Here is a 19770-nt window from a genome sequence, read left to right on the forward strand (position 1 = left end):
TGCGCTTTCCCGTCTTTAAACCTATCACAAATTGTCTAACTTTCAGTATTAGGCTTGGGTTTTAACAAATTATCTGAATGATAACTTGAAAATATATAAAATAGGACTGTGGGGTTTTTATTGGCATATTTCTTTACTCTGTAGCTAATACCGCAATTAATTTGTCAATCTATTTTTGAGGCGCCCTGTATATTATTTTAGTTACATGTTTCATAGCGGGGCTAGATGTTGCAAAGCTGTAACCGCGATTATTATATTTCTTTACATACTGCCGATGATTTTTGCTACATTTTGACCTCGTCTCACAGCCTGTAGCAATCCAGGCTCTGGTAATCGCTAATTTGGAGTCTGTAATCTGTAACTGTACTTCCCTCAGTTTCTAAAAGTAGCTACATGTATTAATTTATCATGCGGACTTCTGCTAGAGTAATGTTCCGTGGTACAACTGTTACCTTGCATTGCGTTTCCTAATCACCGAAACGCCTTAACAGTTCACCTTTGTGCCGAGATTGACTCCAGACGCTGATGGATTGCAGAGTTACCGCCATCATGCCTCACTTGATTAATTGTTCCATTTGCTGCAGGGACCGTTTAAATACTCGATCATCGCAGTCAATCTCTTTCCTGCATTGCTACGAACGACCCTCTGCTTCATACGACTTATTTCAGTTAGTATACAGAATGGAAGTAATGTAGCTGTGCAGAATCTAACAGCTTATTCCTTGGACAGAGTACAACGAACAGTTCTAATACCATATTAGTCCCAAATTAATATTTTTCTCAGAAAAAGAAATAGTTTTCTCCTAAATGTTAACACTGTTCTACTCCATAAGGAGGCTACTATCCGTACGATTATGATTTCACTCTTTTCATTACAGAAACTGATAAGAGTCCACACCTGTGGAGTAACGGTCAGTGCGTCTGGCCGCGAAACCAGGTGGCCCGGGTTCGAATCCCGGTCGGGGCAAGTTACCTGGTTGAGGTTTTTTCCGGGGTTTTCCCTCAACCCGATACGAGCAAATGCTGGGTAACTTTCGGTGCTGGATCCCGGACTCATTTCACTGGCATTATCACCTTCATATCATTCAGACGCTAAGTAATCTAGATGTTGATACAGCGTCGTAAAATAACCTAAGAAAAAAAAAAGAAACTGATAAGGAGTGATTTATCTCTTTGCAGTTTTTCAGTAAAATAGACCGTTTGTTGTACATTACATAAAAAGATGACCACATATCGTGTTTCATGTCATTAGGAAGTCTGGCAACCCTGCTGCAGTGACTAAGGGACGCAATGCTGCTATTCAGACCTGAGTTTGTGTATATTCGTACGCGCCGCTTTTTATTCACTGTAATGTATTGTGCTGCATCGCCAGTTACGTTTGTTGGAGTCTGGTTTGCAGGGATCCGCTGTCCGCACCGCGGCGCCGTGTTCTCGTACTACTGGCGCCACGTGGCCCACCCCTACGGCGAGGGCGAGCGGGAGGCCTGCAACGTGTTCTTCGTGTGGGAGATGCTGCGCCCACTGCTGCGGGGTGAGTATCACCGACGCTAAATAACCTAGTAGTTGATACATGTCATTAAATAACCAACTAAAAAAAAATTCCTTCCCTCGAATGGTTGATGCCTCGTCTTGTTTGTGTCGCGGGATGCATATGAACGCCCCTCCATGTGCTCAGGCGTGCCGCTGCACGTGGTGCCCGATGACGTGATCTACGACCCCCCGCGGCTCGTGCTCTTCCTGGCACGCCACGGCATCACGCGCATGCTGTTCACGCCGTCGCTGCTCACGGCCGTGCTGGACTGCAAGGACAAGGACCTGCCCCTGGCGGACGCCTTCCGCACCATGAGGTCAGTGTTGAGTTGAAGTTGTAAGAGCATAACAAGACCCACGCTCACTCTCTGGTCGGGATGGAAGTTGAGACGGACAAAGCAGGCATTGCATTTCACCTCTACCAACACTCTCAATCTACCAATAATGTTCGATAGTTAAAAATAGGCTGGGTGAAGTTTTGGTGGGTAGTACCGGTTTCCGATGCTGATATAGTTTCCAAGGGCTTGGAGCTTGGGGTCCTGGGGTTATTATGTCCCGCGTGAGGATGGGACCTTGCCCTGCACAATGGCACGCAGCGTCGAGTGAGAGGTCTCTGCATAGCAAGCGACTGGCGTGATGCACACGGATCTTGTTTCACTAATATTATTATAACTTAAGCCCTGTTCAGACGGTGCTTGTTTTATTGCTGGAAAGCAAGCTGGGTGCCGTGTTGGCTACGGTGTTGGTTGTTGTTCTCACGGAGCTGGCTCTTTCCACAGTTAAAATTGGAAAATCATCTGCTGCTTCATCTGTTGCCAACACTCACGGTCAAAAAGAAACTAAACCGTGAGCGGAAAACAGCTAAAATCCTACATTAACAGTATGTATGTATGTATGTATTTATTTACACTGCAAGTGGGCAAGCACCCGGTGGCAGTGGTATATACAATATCAACAATACACAATAAAATGATAAGCAATACACAATAAAATTTACAATACACAATACAATTTTACAACGCATATACAATTTTACACACAATACAATAATAATACACAATACAATTTAACACAATAATAAAAAAACATAAAATAAAATACCTAATTTTACAATACAACCTACATAATTATGTATAGGTCCTACATAAGTTTCAATAGTCTTTCACTTTACTCTCATCTCATTCACTGTAGTGGCACTATGACGCATTTCACTGACACTTTAGCACACATTTCACTGACACTCTGTAACACATTTCACTGACACTATAGAACACATTTCATTGACGCTATAAATTATCACTGATCGGAACTGTTCACTGCACTGTAAAACCATAACTTCACTGACTCACCTCGCTTCACTGATACAACAGTTCAAATAAGTCAAATAATTACACCCTTATGCATACTTATAAACAGAACTACATTTAAGCTAAACATTTCTAGTCTAAGGCCCTCTTACACGCTAGTTTTAAATAATTTACAATTCAAACCAAGGAAGTAAACTCGTCAGCCTAGATAAATACATGTCACCTTAAAAAAATTAAATGTTGAATGTCACCTTAATTTTAATTTTCACTTTATATACAACTTTTTAAATTATTCTTGAATCTCCTTAAGGAAGGACAGCCCTCAAAGACCGCTGCAGTTAGGTCATTCCAATCATTTATAGTTCTATTTAAAAATGAGAATTTACCTACATCCGTTTTCTGTTTCCTACATTTGATTTTAAAATCATGATCGTTCCTACCATAGTACGTTGGCTTTTCTAACCGAGCCGTTATGTCTACCCATGCTTTCTGACCTAGATGTGCTCTATACAATGATGTTATTCTAGTTTTCCTACGTCTGTTTTCCAAAGTTTCCCATTTAAGTTCTTTTATCGTATCGTTCCCATCTTCTCTTTTACCTTTAACAAATTTAGCTGCCCTATACTGGATTCTTTCTAAGGAATTTATCTGGTATATTCTATAGGGATCCCAACATGTAGTTCCGTATTCCATTAACGGTCGCACTAACGTTAGATATGCTATTTCCCTCGATTTGGGGCTAGCCTTTCTCAAGATTCTCATAATAAAGTGAAGTGCCCTCCATGCTTTACCCGTAACATTATCAACATGCTCTCCCCAAGAAAGTTTGGAGTTTAAATACACTCCTAGGTATTTACAACATTGTTCTTGCGGAATTACAACACCACTGAATTCGTAATTAAGACTAGTTTCCTCTCGGGTTTTACAAAATGTTATAGATTTACTTTTAGAACCATTTATTTTCATCCTATGCTTTAACGCCCAGTTATAAATTTTATTCAAGTCTGTTTGAATAGCATCTACATCTGAATTATTTCTAATCTTTCTATAGATAATGCAGTCGTCTGCAAATAGCCTCATATTTGATGTAATATTCTGGCATAGGTCATTTACGTATATTATAAAGAGTAATGGACCCAGAACGCTGCCCTGTGGCACCCCTGAACTTATATTTCCAATTTCCGATATTTCATGACCTATTCCGATATTTCATGACCTTTCCGATATTTCATGACCTAAAGTAGTAAAGTAGTAAATGTAATAATTAAGCCATAAGTACAAAACAGCTAAAGTCCGATATTTAATTGTTGTTTCTTAGAAACTAGAGAATAAAAAAAAAAAAAAAACAAGTTTAGTTAGAAAACAACGAATATGGCGACATGGTTTCAGTGGCGATACTATATTATCATATTTGGTTCCAGCCTGCAAACCAACACCAAAAATATCAAGGAACCTACCCTCGAAATCCAGCAAGTTAGCCACCAAAGCAGCCATCGGAGCGCATTACTTCCAGCAAGTGAGCTCGCAGGTAGCCATCAGCGCAGCCACCTTGGAATCCATCACGGAACAAGCACCGTCTGAACCGGGCTTTTATTTGGGATGGTTTGTTACTGCGTTCGATTCCCGGCAACAACCATACTCATTTTCATCAGGATTTCTGATACCATCATTGTAGCTAAGTCGTGATGAAACAGACTGGCTTCACTTATCTCAGCTAATTTCGATCAATACACTCACATCACTTGTGTTATGCATAGTCGTGCTACTTGTTATGCTATTTCTACTCATGATGAGTATGACTCGTGCTTGGTTACTTGTTTTAAATAATTTAAAATCCATTACTACTTAAAGTCATTACGAAGAAAACTATATTCGATTTATTCAAATTATAGACATGTTATATATTATTTATACGAAAGAGATATTTTTATTCGTATGTTTTCAACTGATGCCATGATTCCTTGCGAATCTTCTGGAAGTATCTTCTGGAATGAATGTCTAATCTTTGATGATGGTAACAAATACAATGAAATTCCTCACAGGAAAATGGTTGGAATGACGTTCCGTCACCGATAACCATGCAGAATGCGTAGCTATGAAACATGCCCATACATGGACAGTCTCGCTTTTGTACGTCGTGTTGAAAGATGTAATGCGCCATCATTCTCACACAGTCGGCGTCTTTCCGAAGTACAGCGTGACAAATATTTGAACAAATTCCTGTAAAGCTGCAGACTTCGTACACCGGGTTTTGCTGTATTCAGCTGAGATAGTTGTATTTATGTGCCCTGCAGGCAGGTCTGGCTGTGTGGGGAGGTGGTGACGACAGCCCTGAGGGACCGCTTCGCCCGTCTCTTCCCGCACGTTCAGCTGCTGAACCTGTACAGCATCTCCGAGTGTCACGACGTCTCGTGCGCAGGTGCGTGTGTTTGAGGTGCTGCCCCCCCCCCCCCCCACCGCTTATTGCAGGGTTGTCTGACCAGGCTGTTCTGTGCAGATCTGACGCTGGGGCGGACGCTCTCGGAGCCCCGCAAGTTCTGCCCCGCGGGGCAGCTGCTGCCAGGCGTGGACGTGGTGGTGATGGACGAGGCGCTCAACCCGCTGCCGCCGGGCGTGCGCGGCGAGGTCAGTGCAGCTCCACGTCGTGTGTCGTAGCCGTGCTTAGTTGCTCGTCCTGATGCAGTCTCTGTGATGCAGATGTTCGTGGGCGGCCCCGGCCTGGCGCTGGGCTACCTCAACCGCCCCGACCTGGACGCCGAGCGGTTCGTGGAGTGCGGGGGGCGCCGCCTGTACCGCACGGGGGACTGGGGCTACGTGCTGGGCGACGGCAGCCTGGAGGTGTGTGGGCGCTGCGACTCCATGGTCAAGATCCGCGGCTACAGCATCGAGACGCAGGTGGGCACAACACAACGACTTCCAGGTGGAGGCTCACTAACATTTAGTTAGCTCTCGCTTGAACTAGGGGGCCGTGTCAGAACTGAGCCTTCCTGAACTCATTTCACATAGAGAAACTCTGTGGAATGTTACGATCTTTTTGACAATTATTATTTACTAGCCGTACCCGTGCGCTCCGCTGCACCCGTTAGAAATAAATATAAAGTAATTACATAATTAAAATAGGACATTTGATCCAGGGAACATTCGTGTTTGATAGAAGGATAAATCGTTTAATATGTTACTTAATTTAAATTGTATTTAAATAATTAAAATGCAGTCATTTTGGTCCAGAGAGCACCCAGAAGTTACTGTAATAACATTATAGCATTATGTCCATCTAGAGAAACTACACTTTCCAATGGTGAAATAATAATGAATTATACAAATCGGTTAAATTAGCTGTCGATATTACTTCATACAAACACAGAAACATTCTCTGTAGGCTATGTTTCATAGCTTTCGATTGTTGTTGTCCAAGGCCCCTTATAGACGCAGTCATTTGTTTTCATTTCATTACACCGCCTTGGATGGCATTGTATTTTAATTTTAAAACTCATTTATCTCATTAAATATCAGTCCTATCAAAATTTTGCAAGGGATAAAACTTATCGGAAATCATTTTTAAAGAAACTTTTGTTATGTAACATTTTTCACAAAAATCAATAATAAGCGAGATATTTCGATTTATTTAATTCAGGCCCCCTTATAACCCCCCTTTCAAATAATGTATTTTGAATGCCATATAGCCTAAAATCTAACTTACAGCGAACTTAATTTATATTCCAATTTTCATCGAAATCCGTTCAGCCATTATCGCGTGAAAAGGTAACAAACATACAGACAGACAGACATACAAACAAAAGTGTCAAAAAAGCGATTTTCGGTTTCAGGGTGGTTAATTATATATGTTAGGATCAATTATTTTTGGAAAATCGAAAATTACCAGAAACATTTCGGCTACAGATTTATTATTAGTATAGAATATTGAAAATGGACCGCGAAACTGACGGCGTGAAAGAAATAAAGGATCAGGTGAGTTTTCACAAAGCACGCATTTGAGAACAGAGCTTGTGTGCGTTTGTGTGCAGGCCGTGGAGGCGGCGCTGCTAGACCTGCCGCTGGTGAGCGCGGCCTGCGTGCTGGCGAGGGGGGCGGAGGGCTCCGACAAGGCGCTCGTGGCCTACGTCGTGCCTGAGGGCACCGCCACGCGCAAGGAAGTGCGCGCAGCCCTCAAGAAGAGATTGCCCTTCTACATGGTGCCCTCGAAGTTCATCTTCCTCGACAGGTTCGTATCACAATCTAGTTCGAGTCCCTCACGTTTTCTGTCTGTGCCTAGCGATTCCTCCTAACTGTTAAACACGTTATTTGAAACTGCTAGTTCAGAGCAATGTGGTCAGTTTTAGTCTCTGTCAGTTCTCTTTTCCGTTTAGATTAACATTGTAACTATTTGGTGTGGAGTCATTTCTCCTTCAGTCGTGAGTGGAGCTAGTCACAGCCAACCTGTGCTACTAAAGTTTGGATTTATGGTTCCTGTTCGGTGTAAACAGCTGCTCAAGGAGTGATGTTGTCCATATTGAGGTTTCTGTTTCCTTCTAGTCAACAGTTCGCTTCTTTGGCCTGTTCCTCGAACAGTTCAATTCAATTCAATTCAATTCAATTCAATGCAATTCAATTTATGAAGCCATTAAACATACAGTGATAGGCTTCGTCACAAAAAACATACATTTGAAAATACACATATAATTGGAAACAATAAAGTTTAATTAGAATGAAAACACAAAACATTTTGAAACTCTAAAATTAATGAAAACACTTCACTCTTATGTAATAATTGTAACTAAATGTAAATAACTTTATTTATTAAAAAACAATTTCGTATGAATTTATGTTAAACTCATCTACAGAGTAGAAAGGATTAATTATTATAAAATCTAGATTTTGAAACTATTGGTTGGTAACTTATAATATTGACTGGGAAGCTTATTACATAATTTCATCCCCATGACAGAAACATTTGTACTAGTTTTATGTAATCTACAGTATGGGATATTAATTTGTTCACTATTTCTAATTTCATGATCACGTATATTGGCTATTAATGAGTAATTGTCTATATTTTGTCCAGTGTAAAGGACTAGGTCGTATATATATAAATTTATGACAGTTAATATCTGTGATTGTTTGAAAAGAGGTCGACAATGTTCAAGATAGTTTGATTGACATAGAATTCTAATGGCTTTCTTTTGCAAAATCAAGACACTCCCAATTTTGCTACCATTTCCCCAGAAAATTAAGGCATACCTAATTATCGACTGAAAGAACGAAAAGTAGGCACATCTTATATAATTCTGAGAAACGCAAGTCACTGATTTCTGTAATAAATATATAACTCTTGATAATTTTGTGCATATATATTCAATATGTTTTTCCCATGTTAAACTGGAGTCTTTAAAAAGTAATAGAAATTTTAAGTATTTAAGTAGGCTATTCAGTGAAGATAATTCCTCTGTCAGTGTTATAAAATGAGTTTCTTAAACGTTCAGCAGGACTAATGATTCCGTAAATCACCCGTTAACGTAACCTCTCGATGTTGGAGGGAATTCCAGTGGGCCCCTCAGACGAGGCCAGAGTCTCTTAGCAGCGCCACTAGTGGCTGCGAACACGCGTTTGAAGCTCAGCTTAATACGCTAAAATTATGTAGAGAATTTTTCAGTCTTGCAGTGAACATGGACATAGAAGGAGATGTAAGTTACTTTTGGAAATTTGCTCATACGGAGAAAGAATAGAAGAAGAATGTGGGTCCATTCATTGGTTCTGGAAAGATAGGGTCGAGAACTATTTCACACTTTATTTGGCGATTTATATTAGGACTGTAAAACTTTTTTTCGTATTTTTTTCATGGCTAAGAAATCATTTCAAGAATTTTTAGCAGGAATTACCAATGAAATTCGAAGAAAAAAAAAGATACCGTGGCACAATAAGCTATATACTGACATCGGTATAGGGCTAAGCTGGGATTGCATTGCATTCCGCTGACACTTTTCAAATGTAACACCCCACAGGAAATCATGCTTTTTTTATTTATTTTATTGGGTTATTTTACGACGCTGTATCTAGGTTATTTAGCGTCTGAATGATATGAAGGTGATAATGCCGGTGAAATGAGTCCGGGGTCCAACACCGAAAGTTACCCAGCATTTGCTCGTATTGGGTTGAGGGAAATCCCCAGCAAAAAACCTCAACCAGGTAACTTGCCCCGACCGGGATTCGAACCCGGGCCACCTGGTTTCGCGGCCAGACGCGCTGACCGTTACTCCACAGGTGTAGACGAAATCATGCTATAGGGCGTTCTTAAGCCCTGGGGCATAACAGTATTACGGCCACTCTACCATGCTGACACACCCTACTTCACTACTGTGTGCTGGTCATAAGCAGTCTCCTGTCTCTTTAGTTAGCAAAGTTAATCCTCTCACTGTTCCCAAACTCGCACGTGAGCTTGAAGCCAGAGAAGAGTTGTGTCTAGGAGATGAAGGATTTGTTGCAGCATCCCCATTCTGGAGGCGTCGGGCAAGCTGGACAAGGAGGCGCTGGGGGACTGCGACGCCGTGGACCCCCAGGACCTGCCGTCCACGGACATGGAGCGCCTCGTCGCCGCCATCTGGTGCAGGGTGTTGAAACTGAGCGCCGTGGACGTGCACGAGAGCTTCTTCGACCTCGGAGGGTGAGTAACCGTCATGCCGCGCCTTGCCTCTTGATTGGTTTGATGTTTAATGCCCAGCGGAACGGCCATATCTATAGTGAGGGTCACATAAGAACAGTTCCTAAACAGCAAATATTGCCGTCTTGTCAGTGTTGCCAACTGTTACCAGATATCACATGATCCTACGTACTAAATGACTTATTTACTTACAGTACTTTATGTTGGAAGGTTATTCTAAACAATTCAATAATTTGTAACATATTTTCTTAGGCAAACTATATGGGAAAGGGATCAACATGTCAAGTATTTTGTCTGGCAATGCGAAATTCATTGGTCTGGCTAGACAATTGACACACGAGACCTAACATAAAAATGTATTTTGTTTGACCACATGAAATTATTAGTACTAACTCCGAAAACTTACCTGACTATAGTCTTGAATTATAACCACAACCCAATACATTTATTTTTTTTTTTATTTTAGTAGGTTATTTTACAACGCTTTATCAACATCTTAGGTTATTTAGCGTCTGAATGATATGAAGATGATAATGCCGGTGAAATGAGTCCGGGGTTCAACACCGAAAGTTACCCAGCATTTGCTCATATTGGGTTGAGGGAAAACCTCTGAAAAAACCTCAACCAGGTAACTTGCCCCGACCGGGAATCGAACCCGGGCCACCTGGTTTCGCGGCTAAACGTGCTAACCGTTACTCCACAGGTGTGGACAACCCAATACATAAAATAACTATTATGTATTAATATTAATACCGATATTAATTAATTATTAGTATGTTCAAATTTCACTAGCTTCCAGTAACCGGCTCAGAAATCTAGTACAATTTTAATTTCATGGAACTCCAGTACCGACAGATATTGTCGATATTTGTCTCAGCTGCCAACATACCAGTTACAAAATCACTACCATTTGTAATATTTGTCAGTATCGAAATTCGAAACGAAGTTGGCAAAGGAAAATTCAACCTGCAAACTAGAAAATCACCACAATCCACTAGCATGTGTAGTAATGGGGGAAAAATGGTTAGGTTTCACCCTTAGGGTATGAAGTAAGCTGACCCGGACTATACAGTAGATATATGAAGCTGAGACCCCCTCTCAGTATGTAGAAGGGAGGAGGAGAACCTTCCTTTAACATCTGTAGCAGCGCAGGCGCGAATTCTCTATCGGGCATATTTCTTCCTCTTACGCAATGCAATAGAAGCGATCGTGAATCTTCGCAAGTAATCGGATCGTCTGTTTGGCGTCAAATCCAATTGTTTGATATCACAAGAATATTAATTTAATTCTTTGCTGTCAGTTTCTTTCTCGAAATAAATTCACTAGGAAAAATTGATTCAGCTTCTGCATCAATATCCATTTACTACGATAAATTTAGTAATCATTATTACTCGTATAATACAAATGTACGAAACAAAATTGACAGGCCAGTGGCCATGTATTTGAAAACTGTTTTACATTTAATTAGCCTACAACTCCAGTCACGCTGGTTCTTCGTGTAGCACATACTGACATTTCCCCTTTGTTTCTTGAGTCTCATGAGTCCAGCGTTTCTTCTGTATCTTCATATTTCGTTGCTCTGCTCCTTCACACAAAGCAACTAGCACTATTAAACCAGCCATTTTGAACTATGACGTCAAGTTGAAACGCCTTCTCCGTGGCAGGCACTCTCTGCTCGCGACGCAGCTGGTGGGCGAGATGAACGAGGCGCTGGGGCGCAGCCTCTCGGTGTCGCAGCTGCTGCAGCATCCCACAGTGCACGCCATGGCGGCCTTCGTGGAGCGTCCCGACTTGGACGGACCGGGCTCGACGCCCGACCTTGTGGCAGAGGTGGAGCGACACGTCCAGGACGAGGCCGTGTGAGTATGCCGTCTGACGTCACGAGACAGAAATCGCGCGTGGGATAGGATGCCCACACTTTTATCTATAAAATACGAGAAATTAAAAATGGGTTAATGCAGTAGGCTACAATTTTGTTCACAACGTACTTTAAATACGAAAGTAGTTTTTCTTCTTCAATGTTTTTTAAGAACAAGAATAAAAGTGGAACATAACCCGAGATTAAAACTTTCAAAAACTCTTCTTAACATTAAAAACCCAGTGTCGTCAAAACAAGGCCGCTTCTATTAAAGAACGTAGTTTTGTAATTCGTAAACGTAACACAAATTAATGGTAGACTATACAGAGTGCCCCAAGAGAATGTAAAATAATTCAGGATAATATAGTTTGGGTTAAACTACCTGATACACCTTTGTGCGAAGTCTAACGGTTGGGGGGAAATACTGGAGCGTGTACTCTACTTGACGTGTTAAGTCAGATGTTTTTTCACAGGGCATTATTTGGGCACCGCAACGCCTTACAACTGAATACACGTTCACTTGACATTTAATTCTGTTGAGTTGTGTCCATTTCTGTTGCTACATTGTTGTGTTTACATTGTTTAATTCTTCAGAAGACAGTATTCTTGTCGGCTGCAGTGCTTAGTGCTGTGTTTTGTGATGCCATTCGTGTGTTCACATAGTGCAGGGGTCGTCAGCACAGAGCACGCTGGAGCTAGTCTCTCTTACCCGCAGAAAACGCAGTGCACTAGGGTGCACTCCGTAGCTGCTAGCGGGTATGCTCTCTATCTCTCACTGTTGCACGACAGTGCACACGGGACAGCACCGCGTACCCTTTGCACATTTCAGCGAGTGCTGACGACCACTGACATAGTGAATATGCAGACATGCTTTTTGTTTGCGGATCTTGTGCATTGGCTGCTGTTGAACAGAGACGAAGAACCAGTACCTGATATGAATTTGCAGGAAAACATACCATGTAGTTGTGTTTGACTGCAGCATGTTATAATGGAAACTAATCCTCAGGGTATGCATTTCACAAGTTGCTGTATTTGTTCGTGAATTTCTACTTTTAACGTCAGGACTCAAAACATAAACGTTACATAATTTATCAAAAAGAGTAGCTATTTACGTTCTACACCTCCGCAGGTCCGATGTTAGCTTGAGGGCGTTCTGGCGTTCCATGGAGTTGTGCGGGCCCAGGACGGTGCTGCTGACCGGGGCCACGGGCTTCGTGGGCTCCTTCATTCTCAAGCAGCTGCTGTATAGTACGCAGGTGCGCACACATTTCTTTTTTTTTTTCTTTTCCGAATTCTAAAGCGTCTGCTGACGGAATTCTTACCTACTCCATATCTCACACCAAACTTGTGGACACTCTATGTTCTTATTTCTGAATATGACATCTGGTCTGTAAGCCGAATAGCTGTACGATTCCAACACAGTAGCAGCGCGTTTGTACTTCCAGAAGTTTGTATATTTTTTGCCATTGTTGCCATATATTCTCTTGTGATGTATTCTTCTGCAATTACTGCTTGCAGTGTTGCTGTAATGTGTCTGAGACTCAATAATAATAATAATAATAATAATAATAATAATAATAATAATAATAATAATAACAAGAAATAGTGACTTAGTGATATTGTAGTATTAGCATTAGTAGTAGAGGCAGCATTATTTCGAGTAGAATAAACTCACGCCATTCAGTGTCTGGTATTCTGGGTTCCATTTTCTTTTGCAATTTATCCGACTCTACTCCTGCACTGACCTGTGAAGTAACTTACTGACCTCTCTTTCCTCTGTCTCATCATTGGCTTTTATTCTCGTGTTTCTTGAAGCCATCTCTTTCGCAGTTGTTCTCTGTTTAATGTGTCGTTTTTAAAATACCTGCCTGCCTCCACCTCCATTCTTAAGGCTCATTCACAATGAAAATTAAACATAACGTAAGCGTAAACTTAAGAATATAAACGTTACAGTAAAATCAAGAGACATACCATCATTCACGATGGGAACATAAACATAACAGCAAACATACTTGGTAACCATGGAAACATAACAACGACGCCATTTCCTCATATTCTGTCGTATACTTCAGCGCTCCACGATTGTGTTCTGTTTGCAAATCACGTAAGCATAAGCATGGAAGTTTGGAGTTTGCAAACTTTTATGTTAACGTCTTACGGTAATGTTTATGTCAATGCTTATGTGAATCATTGTGAATGATCCCATTTGGTGGCCTGGACGCAAACTTCTGAGTTTATGTTACGGTTATGTTTAATTTTCATTGTGAATGGGCCTTTACTCTGCACTTTTTCTAGTTGTAATTCAGAAAACATTATGTGTAAATTCCTTACTTACTAAATTTTTCATGTTGACATTTGTAATATATAATCACATAAACAAAACAGCCAGTTGTTCAAAGAAATAATCTATTCAATATTACTGCACACTCTGAATAAAATTACATTAATGTTGATTAATCCCAATTGCAATCGATCTTTTCTGAATTTCAATAGCACAATGTGAATTACGTGCGACAAATTCTGAAATACAACTGACGTTTTCTGATTGACTAGCTAATGATCTTTTTGAATTTCAGCTGGAAAAGGCGTAGTTTCCTCGCGTCTAACTTCATCTGATCTTCCTGTACTAATCTAGTTCGTTTTAGTTATCTTTAAGAACACACAGACATGACTGCTGAGCAAACCGGAAGGACTTTGTACCTGAATAAAAACAAAAACACATGAAAATTACAGTGTAGGGTGAAGTATTGGTGTTACACCAACATAATGGATAATTATGTGTGGGAATTCATTTCGGAAATGTCCCTTTACCGCCTCACACTCACGGCAGTCGGTGAAAAAGTAAACAAGAATCACAGCAAACGTAGCCTACATGAACAGCCAAATGTGTGCAGGCCAATAGTGTTGACTTGAAGTAAACTGGATCTTATGAGGTGAGGGCTGCCCCCAGGCGACAGTGTTCTGCGTGGTGCGTGAGCGGCCGGGGCTCAGTGCGTCGGAACGCGTGCGGGCCTCGGAGCCGGGGCGCCGCCTGGTGGTCGTGCCCGGGGACGTGTCGCTGCTGCGGCTGGGGCTGCCCGAGGACGTGTACGCCTTCCTGGCGAGCGCGGTGGACTGCGTGGTGCATGCCGCGGCCACCGTCAACCTGGTGCACCCGTACCACGCGCTGCAGGGCGCCAACGTGCAGGGCACCCAGAACGTCGTGGCCTTCGCCCTGCACGGCAGGGTCAAGCACCTGCACCACGTCAGGCAAGTGCGAGTTGAACTATCCATGCACGTTCTTGTATGTAGAAATATACTTACTTACTTACTGGCTTTTAAGGAATCCGGAGGTTCATTGCCGCCCTCACATAAGCCCGCCATTGGTTCTTATCCTGAGCAAAATTAATCCATTCTCTACCATCATATCCCACCTCCCTCAAATCCATTTTAATATTATCTTCCCATCTACGTCTCGGCCTCCCCAAAGGTCTTTTTCCCTCCGGTCTCCCAACTAACACTCTATATGCATTTCTGGATTCACCCATACGTGCTACATGCCCTGCCCATCTCAAACGTCTGGACTTAATGTTCCTAATTATGTCAGGTGAAGAATACAATGCGTGCAGTTCTGCGTTGTGTAACTTTCTCCATTCTCCTGTAACTTCATCCCTCTTAGCCCCAAATATTTTCCTAAGCACCTTATTCTCAAACACCCTTAATCTCTGTTCCTCTCTCAAAGTTAGAGTCCAAGTTTCACAACCATACAGAACAACCGGTAATATAACTGTTTTATAAATTCTAACTTTCAGATTTTTTGACAGCAGACTGGATGACAAAAGCTTCTCAACCGAATAATAACAGACAATTCCCATATTTATTCTGCGTTTAATTTCCTCCCGAGTATCAACAACCCATCACCGTAAAAAACAGCTTGTTACGAATCCTTCAAATGTAAAAGTATTATTAGAACTTAAATTCGACATTAGATTCTGAAACAAAAAAAAAATGAGGACCAAATTTTAAAAAATATACCAGTTAAATGGATATATCTCAGCTATTTTTAAAGATAAATTAAAATTTTTAGAGGTATTTTATAGAAATGTGGAGGCAAAATTTTCAAATGCAACAAAATAGCGAAGTTTTATTACAGAGAAAAGTTCACCAATAACCTAAAGTATGTGTGCAAAGTTCGTTCAAGTTCCTGGATTACAGTGTTGGTCGTTCATAGAACTGCACACGAGAAAGCTGTACGAACTATAGCAAATGCATGGTTCCGAACATACATCCTTTTGTAGGGAATAAATCAAAAACATTAAAGTTACAGGAAATTGCGAACAGAGTTTGCAGTAATTTAAAAGCTCTGTGCGTCACAGCAACTGACAAGGCAGAAATGCGCGTTTAATTTTATGTAATATATTTTTCCTATATTGTCAAAAAGAATTTTAAGAAAAAAAATATATGAAATTTACTGAGTGTTCACCAGATTTAACCATCATCTGTCCTTAAAATAACATTTCAAACTGTAAGCAAGATAGTTACTCCAAAATGCTTCCATATATACAAGGTATTGTTTGAAATGAGAAATAAGGATGTCCTTGTCTTTGTTTACAAAATGAGCTGCTTGTATGTGGATAAACCGAAGTCTTGAACAATTTAGTGTGGAAGAGAATCTCAGATTTGCGTGCCTTGCAGTCTGATCACTGAATACGCCGCTTGCAAGCGTGTGTGCGCGTACACTAAGTTGTCCGCACCGCGTGGTTTGTAGTGGCATATGAATTCTCAAGATGTTATTTCGAAAATCCATGAGGTGATGTCCCAAAATAATTTTTAAATGCCGTAATGCCACTCTTCTTCATAATCCTAAATTTGAGCCTTCATTTAGCGAAAGTTACTATTAAGGAACACTTGTTTCCAAATACTTGAAATAAAGTAATGCAATTTTACTGTTAACAGATTGTTTTAATGTGTCAATTTAACAGTGGCGTAGCGTCAATGTAAGCTAAAAAGCTCAGCTTCCCCAGTTATTAATAATTTCATAATAAACCTGCAGTTTATGAACAAAATTATTTATTAATTTTAATAGAACTTATATTTACGCGTTAAATATTGTGATGCGGCAGCTCAGGATGATTTGTGATGCAGCAGTAAACAAGACGCCTGAACACACCAGCTTCCAAGCAGACTGGTTTCTTTCATTCATTCTTCTGTGTAACCCACCCCGCAGATTTTCATCCCTTTCTAACTAAACTACCCTGGTTGCAAGGCTCGCAAGAAGCTAGCTTTGACATTGAAAACAATTTAGTTTCCGAGTTATCCCTTTTCGTCAGTTGTGTTCAGTTGAAGTGTTAGTGTGCATTGTGGCTGATATAATAAATAATGAGCGAAATAACAGTTCCTGACACCAATTTAGGCCTACTTAAATTTTTTAGGGCAATTCTATTATCAAGACTGACTTACGAACAAAAGTGTGATTTAGAAAACAAGTGACCGACTCCCTTGCTGTCAGTGAAGGACACAACCAAAAGACAGACGCATACTTACGTAATGATACTAATATTGTGATTTCTCTAAGTATGACAGGGAGTGAGCTAATGTTACACTATACGTGTCAATTTGTTAGAGATATGTGTAAACCGTGAAATCATATTTTACTACGTATCATTTGAGGTCATGCCTTATTGGTGTTACTTACGATGTTCCAACCAATCTTCGACTGTTGACTTGACATTGACTACTATTTATTTTAAGACTATATTTTTGTAATACGTTTTCTCATATTGCATGAAAGACAACTTGAGTTAGCTTCCCCTGCTCAAAATTTCATGCTACGCCACTGCAATTTAAAGCACTTTACTCAGGTGAAATAGTAATATTATATCGTAATTGTGTACTGTAGAGTATTCTATATCCCAATACAAACAGATTTGGTCATATAAACACATAGCCATGACGGCTTTGTTATCAAGATATGGCATCACGAGTTGCGCTACGTCGAAGTTATTCATGCATCAGTCGCTCAGACGACACCCTGCAGTACAATGTTATTGTTATTGAAGAGAGAGAAACGCTACAGTCGGTCAACAGGTGCTGCAGACTGAACTACCACAACAACCGGCACCACCGTCAACACTTGGCTACTTCAAGATGAGGATTACCGTCGTGCAGTCCAGGCAAATGGAGTGACGCAACGGGTCTGTTGCATGGCCGACGCGATCGCCTGAACTCAGTCCCCACGACTTCTGGTTGTGGGATGACGTTTACTCTCAACGACATGCCACGAGAGAGCATCTGATGAATGCAATTGTGGCTGCATTGTTCAAAGAGCAAGACATTCATGGCGGAGGAGGGCGGAATTGTGTTGTGAAGTGAATGTGGACATTTCCAGCATCTTCTGTGAATAACCACGTCATTGTACAGCACTGTCAGAAAAGTAGCTGTTGTCTTTTTCTAACTGTTCCAATCATTATCTCCATAATGAAGCGGGCAGACCATAAGTTTATATGAAAAAATATGTTTCATTTTTAGTTGTTGTTATTTTCTAATGCAGGCGTTTGACAATAAAGCCATTTGACCTCTTGCACTCCAATATTTTTCAAAGATATTATCATGGTCAGCCACTGAAGCACGGATTTTGAGATGTTCCGAATCCATTTCTTGGTTTGTGTTGTACAGTGGGCAGTTAGAGGACTGATATATTCTAATTCTACGCAGGTTGTTTCATTTTTAGTATATAATACTATTCACACAATTATGACTCATCCCGTATTTATTTTTTATATTAATCATATTAAAATTATATATAAAAAACTAAATTATATTTTAAAATTCTATCTCCAGGGATTTCTTAGATAATATAACATAAGACAAATGTGTGCAGAATTTTAGATCCATGTCTCTAATAGGTCATGAGAAAATGTTTCTTTATCTTGTGTAATGTCGGATTACAACTGGACTCGTGTTCCGTAGCACCGACGCCGTGTTCCCGCCCGGCCTGCAGGACTGCAGGGAAGACGCCGACATGACGCAGCACGCCTGCAGCCTGAAGAGCGGCTACGCGCAGAGCAAGTGGGTGGCGGAGCAGCTGGTGCTGAGGGCCAGGGACAAGGGACTGCCCGCCACCGTGTACAGGTAGTCTGTTCTGATTTGTATGCTAGGGGTCTCCTAGGTAGAGAGAGAAAAATATATACAGGGTGGACGTAATATAACTGTGCAGAGAGTAAAGAACAAATTCCAATATCATATTAATCGCAAATGAATTCTGTTCTCAGAAAAAAGAAAAAGTTTTGCCCTAAATGTTAATACCGCTTTACAGGATAGGTACGATTCTGATCTGTACTCTTGTCATTACGGAATTATTGATCTGTTTGCAGTTCTTGTTTGCTTATCCATCACACGTAGCCTGCTGTTAGGAAGTCCCCCGCTGCGGCTAAGGAACGGAACGCTGGTACTCTGACCGAGTGCGTATGTTTTCGCAGATGCCAGCGATGCATTGTTGCCAAACTACGCAGACTTACAGCTTGATTTTATAATTAACCACGCATACGGAACGTATAAGAAGTTGTTGATTTATTCCAATGTATTCAATCTGCACAGTTACATCACTTCCTGCGTGATTACGTCATTAGTAGCTTTATTTCATACTTGGAATGTATGAAACTCATCCCACAACTTACATATGCGGCAAATTTCGATTTCTACAGGGACATCATTTTATTTTTACTTCAGTTTTTATTGTACCTGAGTTTTTAAATATACTTCACTCCCACCCCTTCTACTAATGAAGTTCAACAGTCCTGCACACAGATCCAAGACCGCATATACAGTCACAGTAGCCTTACGGTGATAGTAAACAGTACGTTCCAAAAATATGTTCGCGTTTTCCAGTGACGAAAGAGCTTTCAATATTGCATCATTTTCCATTTGCCTATGTCGCATCCCGGTTTCCCTCAGCTGCTTCTATTCGCCTCTCTGTAAATGCTAGTGGCTGGGCTGTCTTAGCTCTTTTCTGGGAACATTATTCTGTTAGGGATTGGACGTCTAAGTAATATTATACAATTGTTTAAAATAACTGAAATAAAAGGGCCTCGTTAAGTAATTAACTGTCACGTGATTTCCTCTCTTTCTACGATCCTACAACATAACCACTTGGACGGACTGTAGATAGTATGTCTGAGTAATTTTATCATTTCGGATCGGGCAGAAGTGAAGATTGAATTTACGGTACGTAAGGTACTCTTTTATAGAGTAGGTACAGAATTATTTCAACATGAGTTACTAGTACGAAGGACGAAACTGGTAATTGGAATTACGTACAATAATCTATAGTGCGATAATAAGCACATTAGAACTGAAGCCTGTATCGAAATGAACGGTCACCATTTTTAAAAATGTGTTTAAATATTCATATTACGATTATTTTTCAATTTAACTTCAGTCTC

The 19770-nt window shown here is 40.8% G+C and overlaps 1 protein-coding gene across 1 annotated transcript in view; it reads left to right on the forward strand.

Moving 5' to 3' along the window:
• The window catches only part of LOC138698734 (uncharacterized), a 51009-nt gene that overhangs the window by 15808 nt on the left and 15431 nt on the right, over positions 1 to 19770 (forward strand). The window contains exons 5-15 of the mRNA XM_069824958.1: positions 1400 to 1531; positions 1676 to 1847; positions 5132 to 5256; positions 5335 to 5462; positions 5535 to 5732; positions 6863 to 7059; positions 9319 to 9495; positions 11157 to 11351; positions 12480 to 12606; positions 14301 to 14599; positions 18299 to 18460. Of these exons, the coding sequence (XP_069681059.1) occupies positions 1400 to 1531; positions 1676 to 1847; positions 5132 to 5256; positions 5335 to 5462; positions 5535 to 5732; positions 6863 to 7059; positions 9319 to 9495; positions 11157 to 11351; positions 12480 to 12606; positions 14301 to 14599; positions 18299 to 18460 (1912 nt within the window). The remainder of the gene's footprint in view (positions 1 to 1399; positions 1532 to 1675; positions 1848 to 5131; positions 5257 to 5334; positions 5463 to 5534; positions 5733 to 6862; positions 7060 to 9318; positions 9496 to 11156; positions 11352 to 12479; positions 12607 to 14300; positions 14600 to 18298; positions 18461 to 19770) is intronic.

The sequence above is a fragment of the Periplaneta americana genome, chromosome 4 (assembly GCF_040183065.1).
Source record: "Periplaneta americana isolate PAMFEO1 chromosome 4, P.americana_PAMFEO1_priV1, whole genome shotgun sequence".
Classification (NCBI taxonomy): Eukaryota; Metazoa; Arthropoda; class Insecta; order Blattodea; family Blattidae; genus Periplaneta; species Periplaneta americana.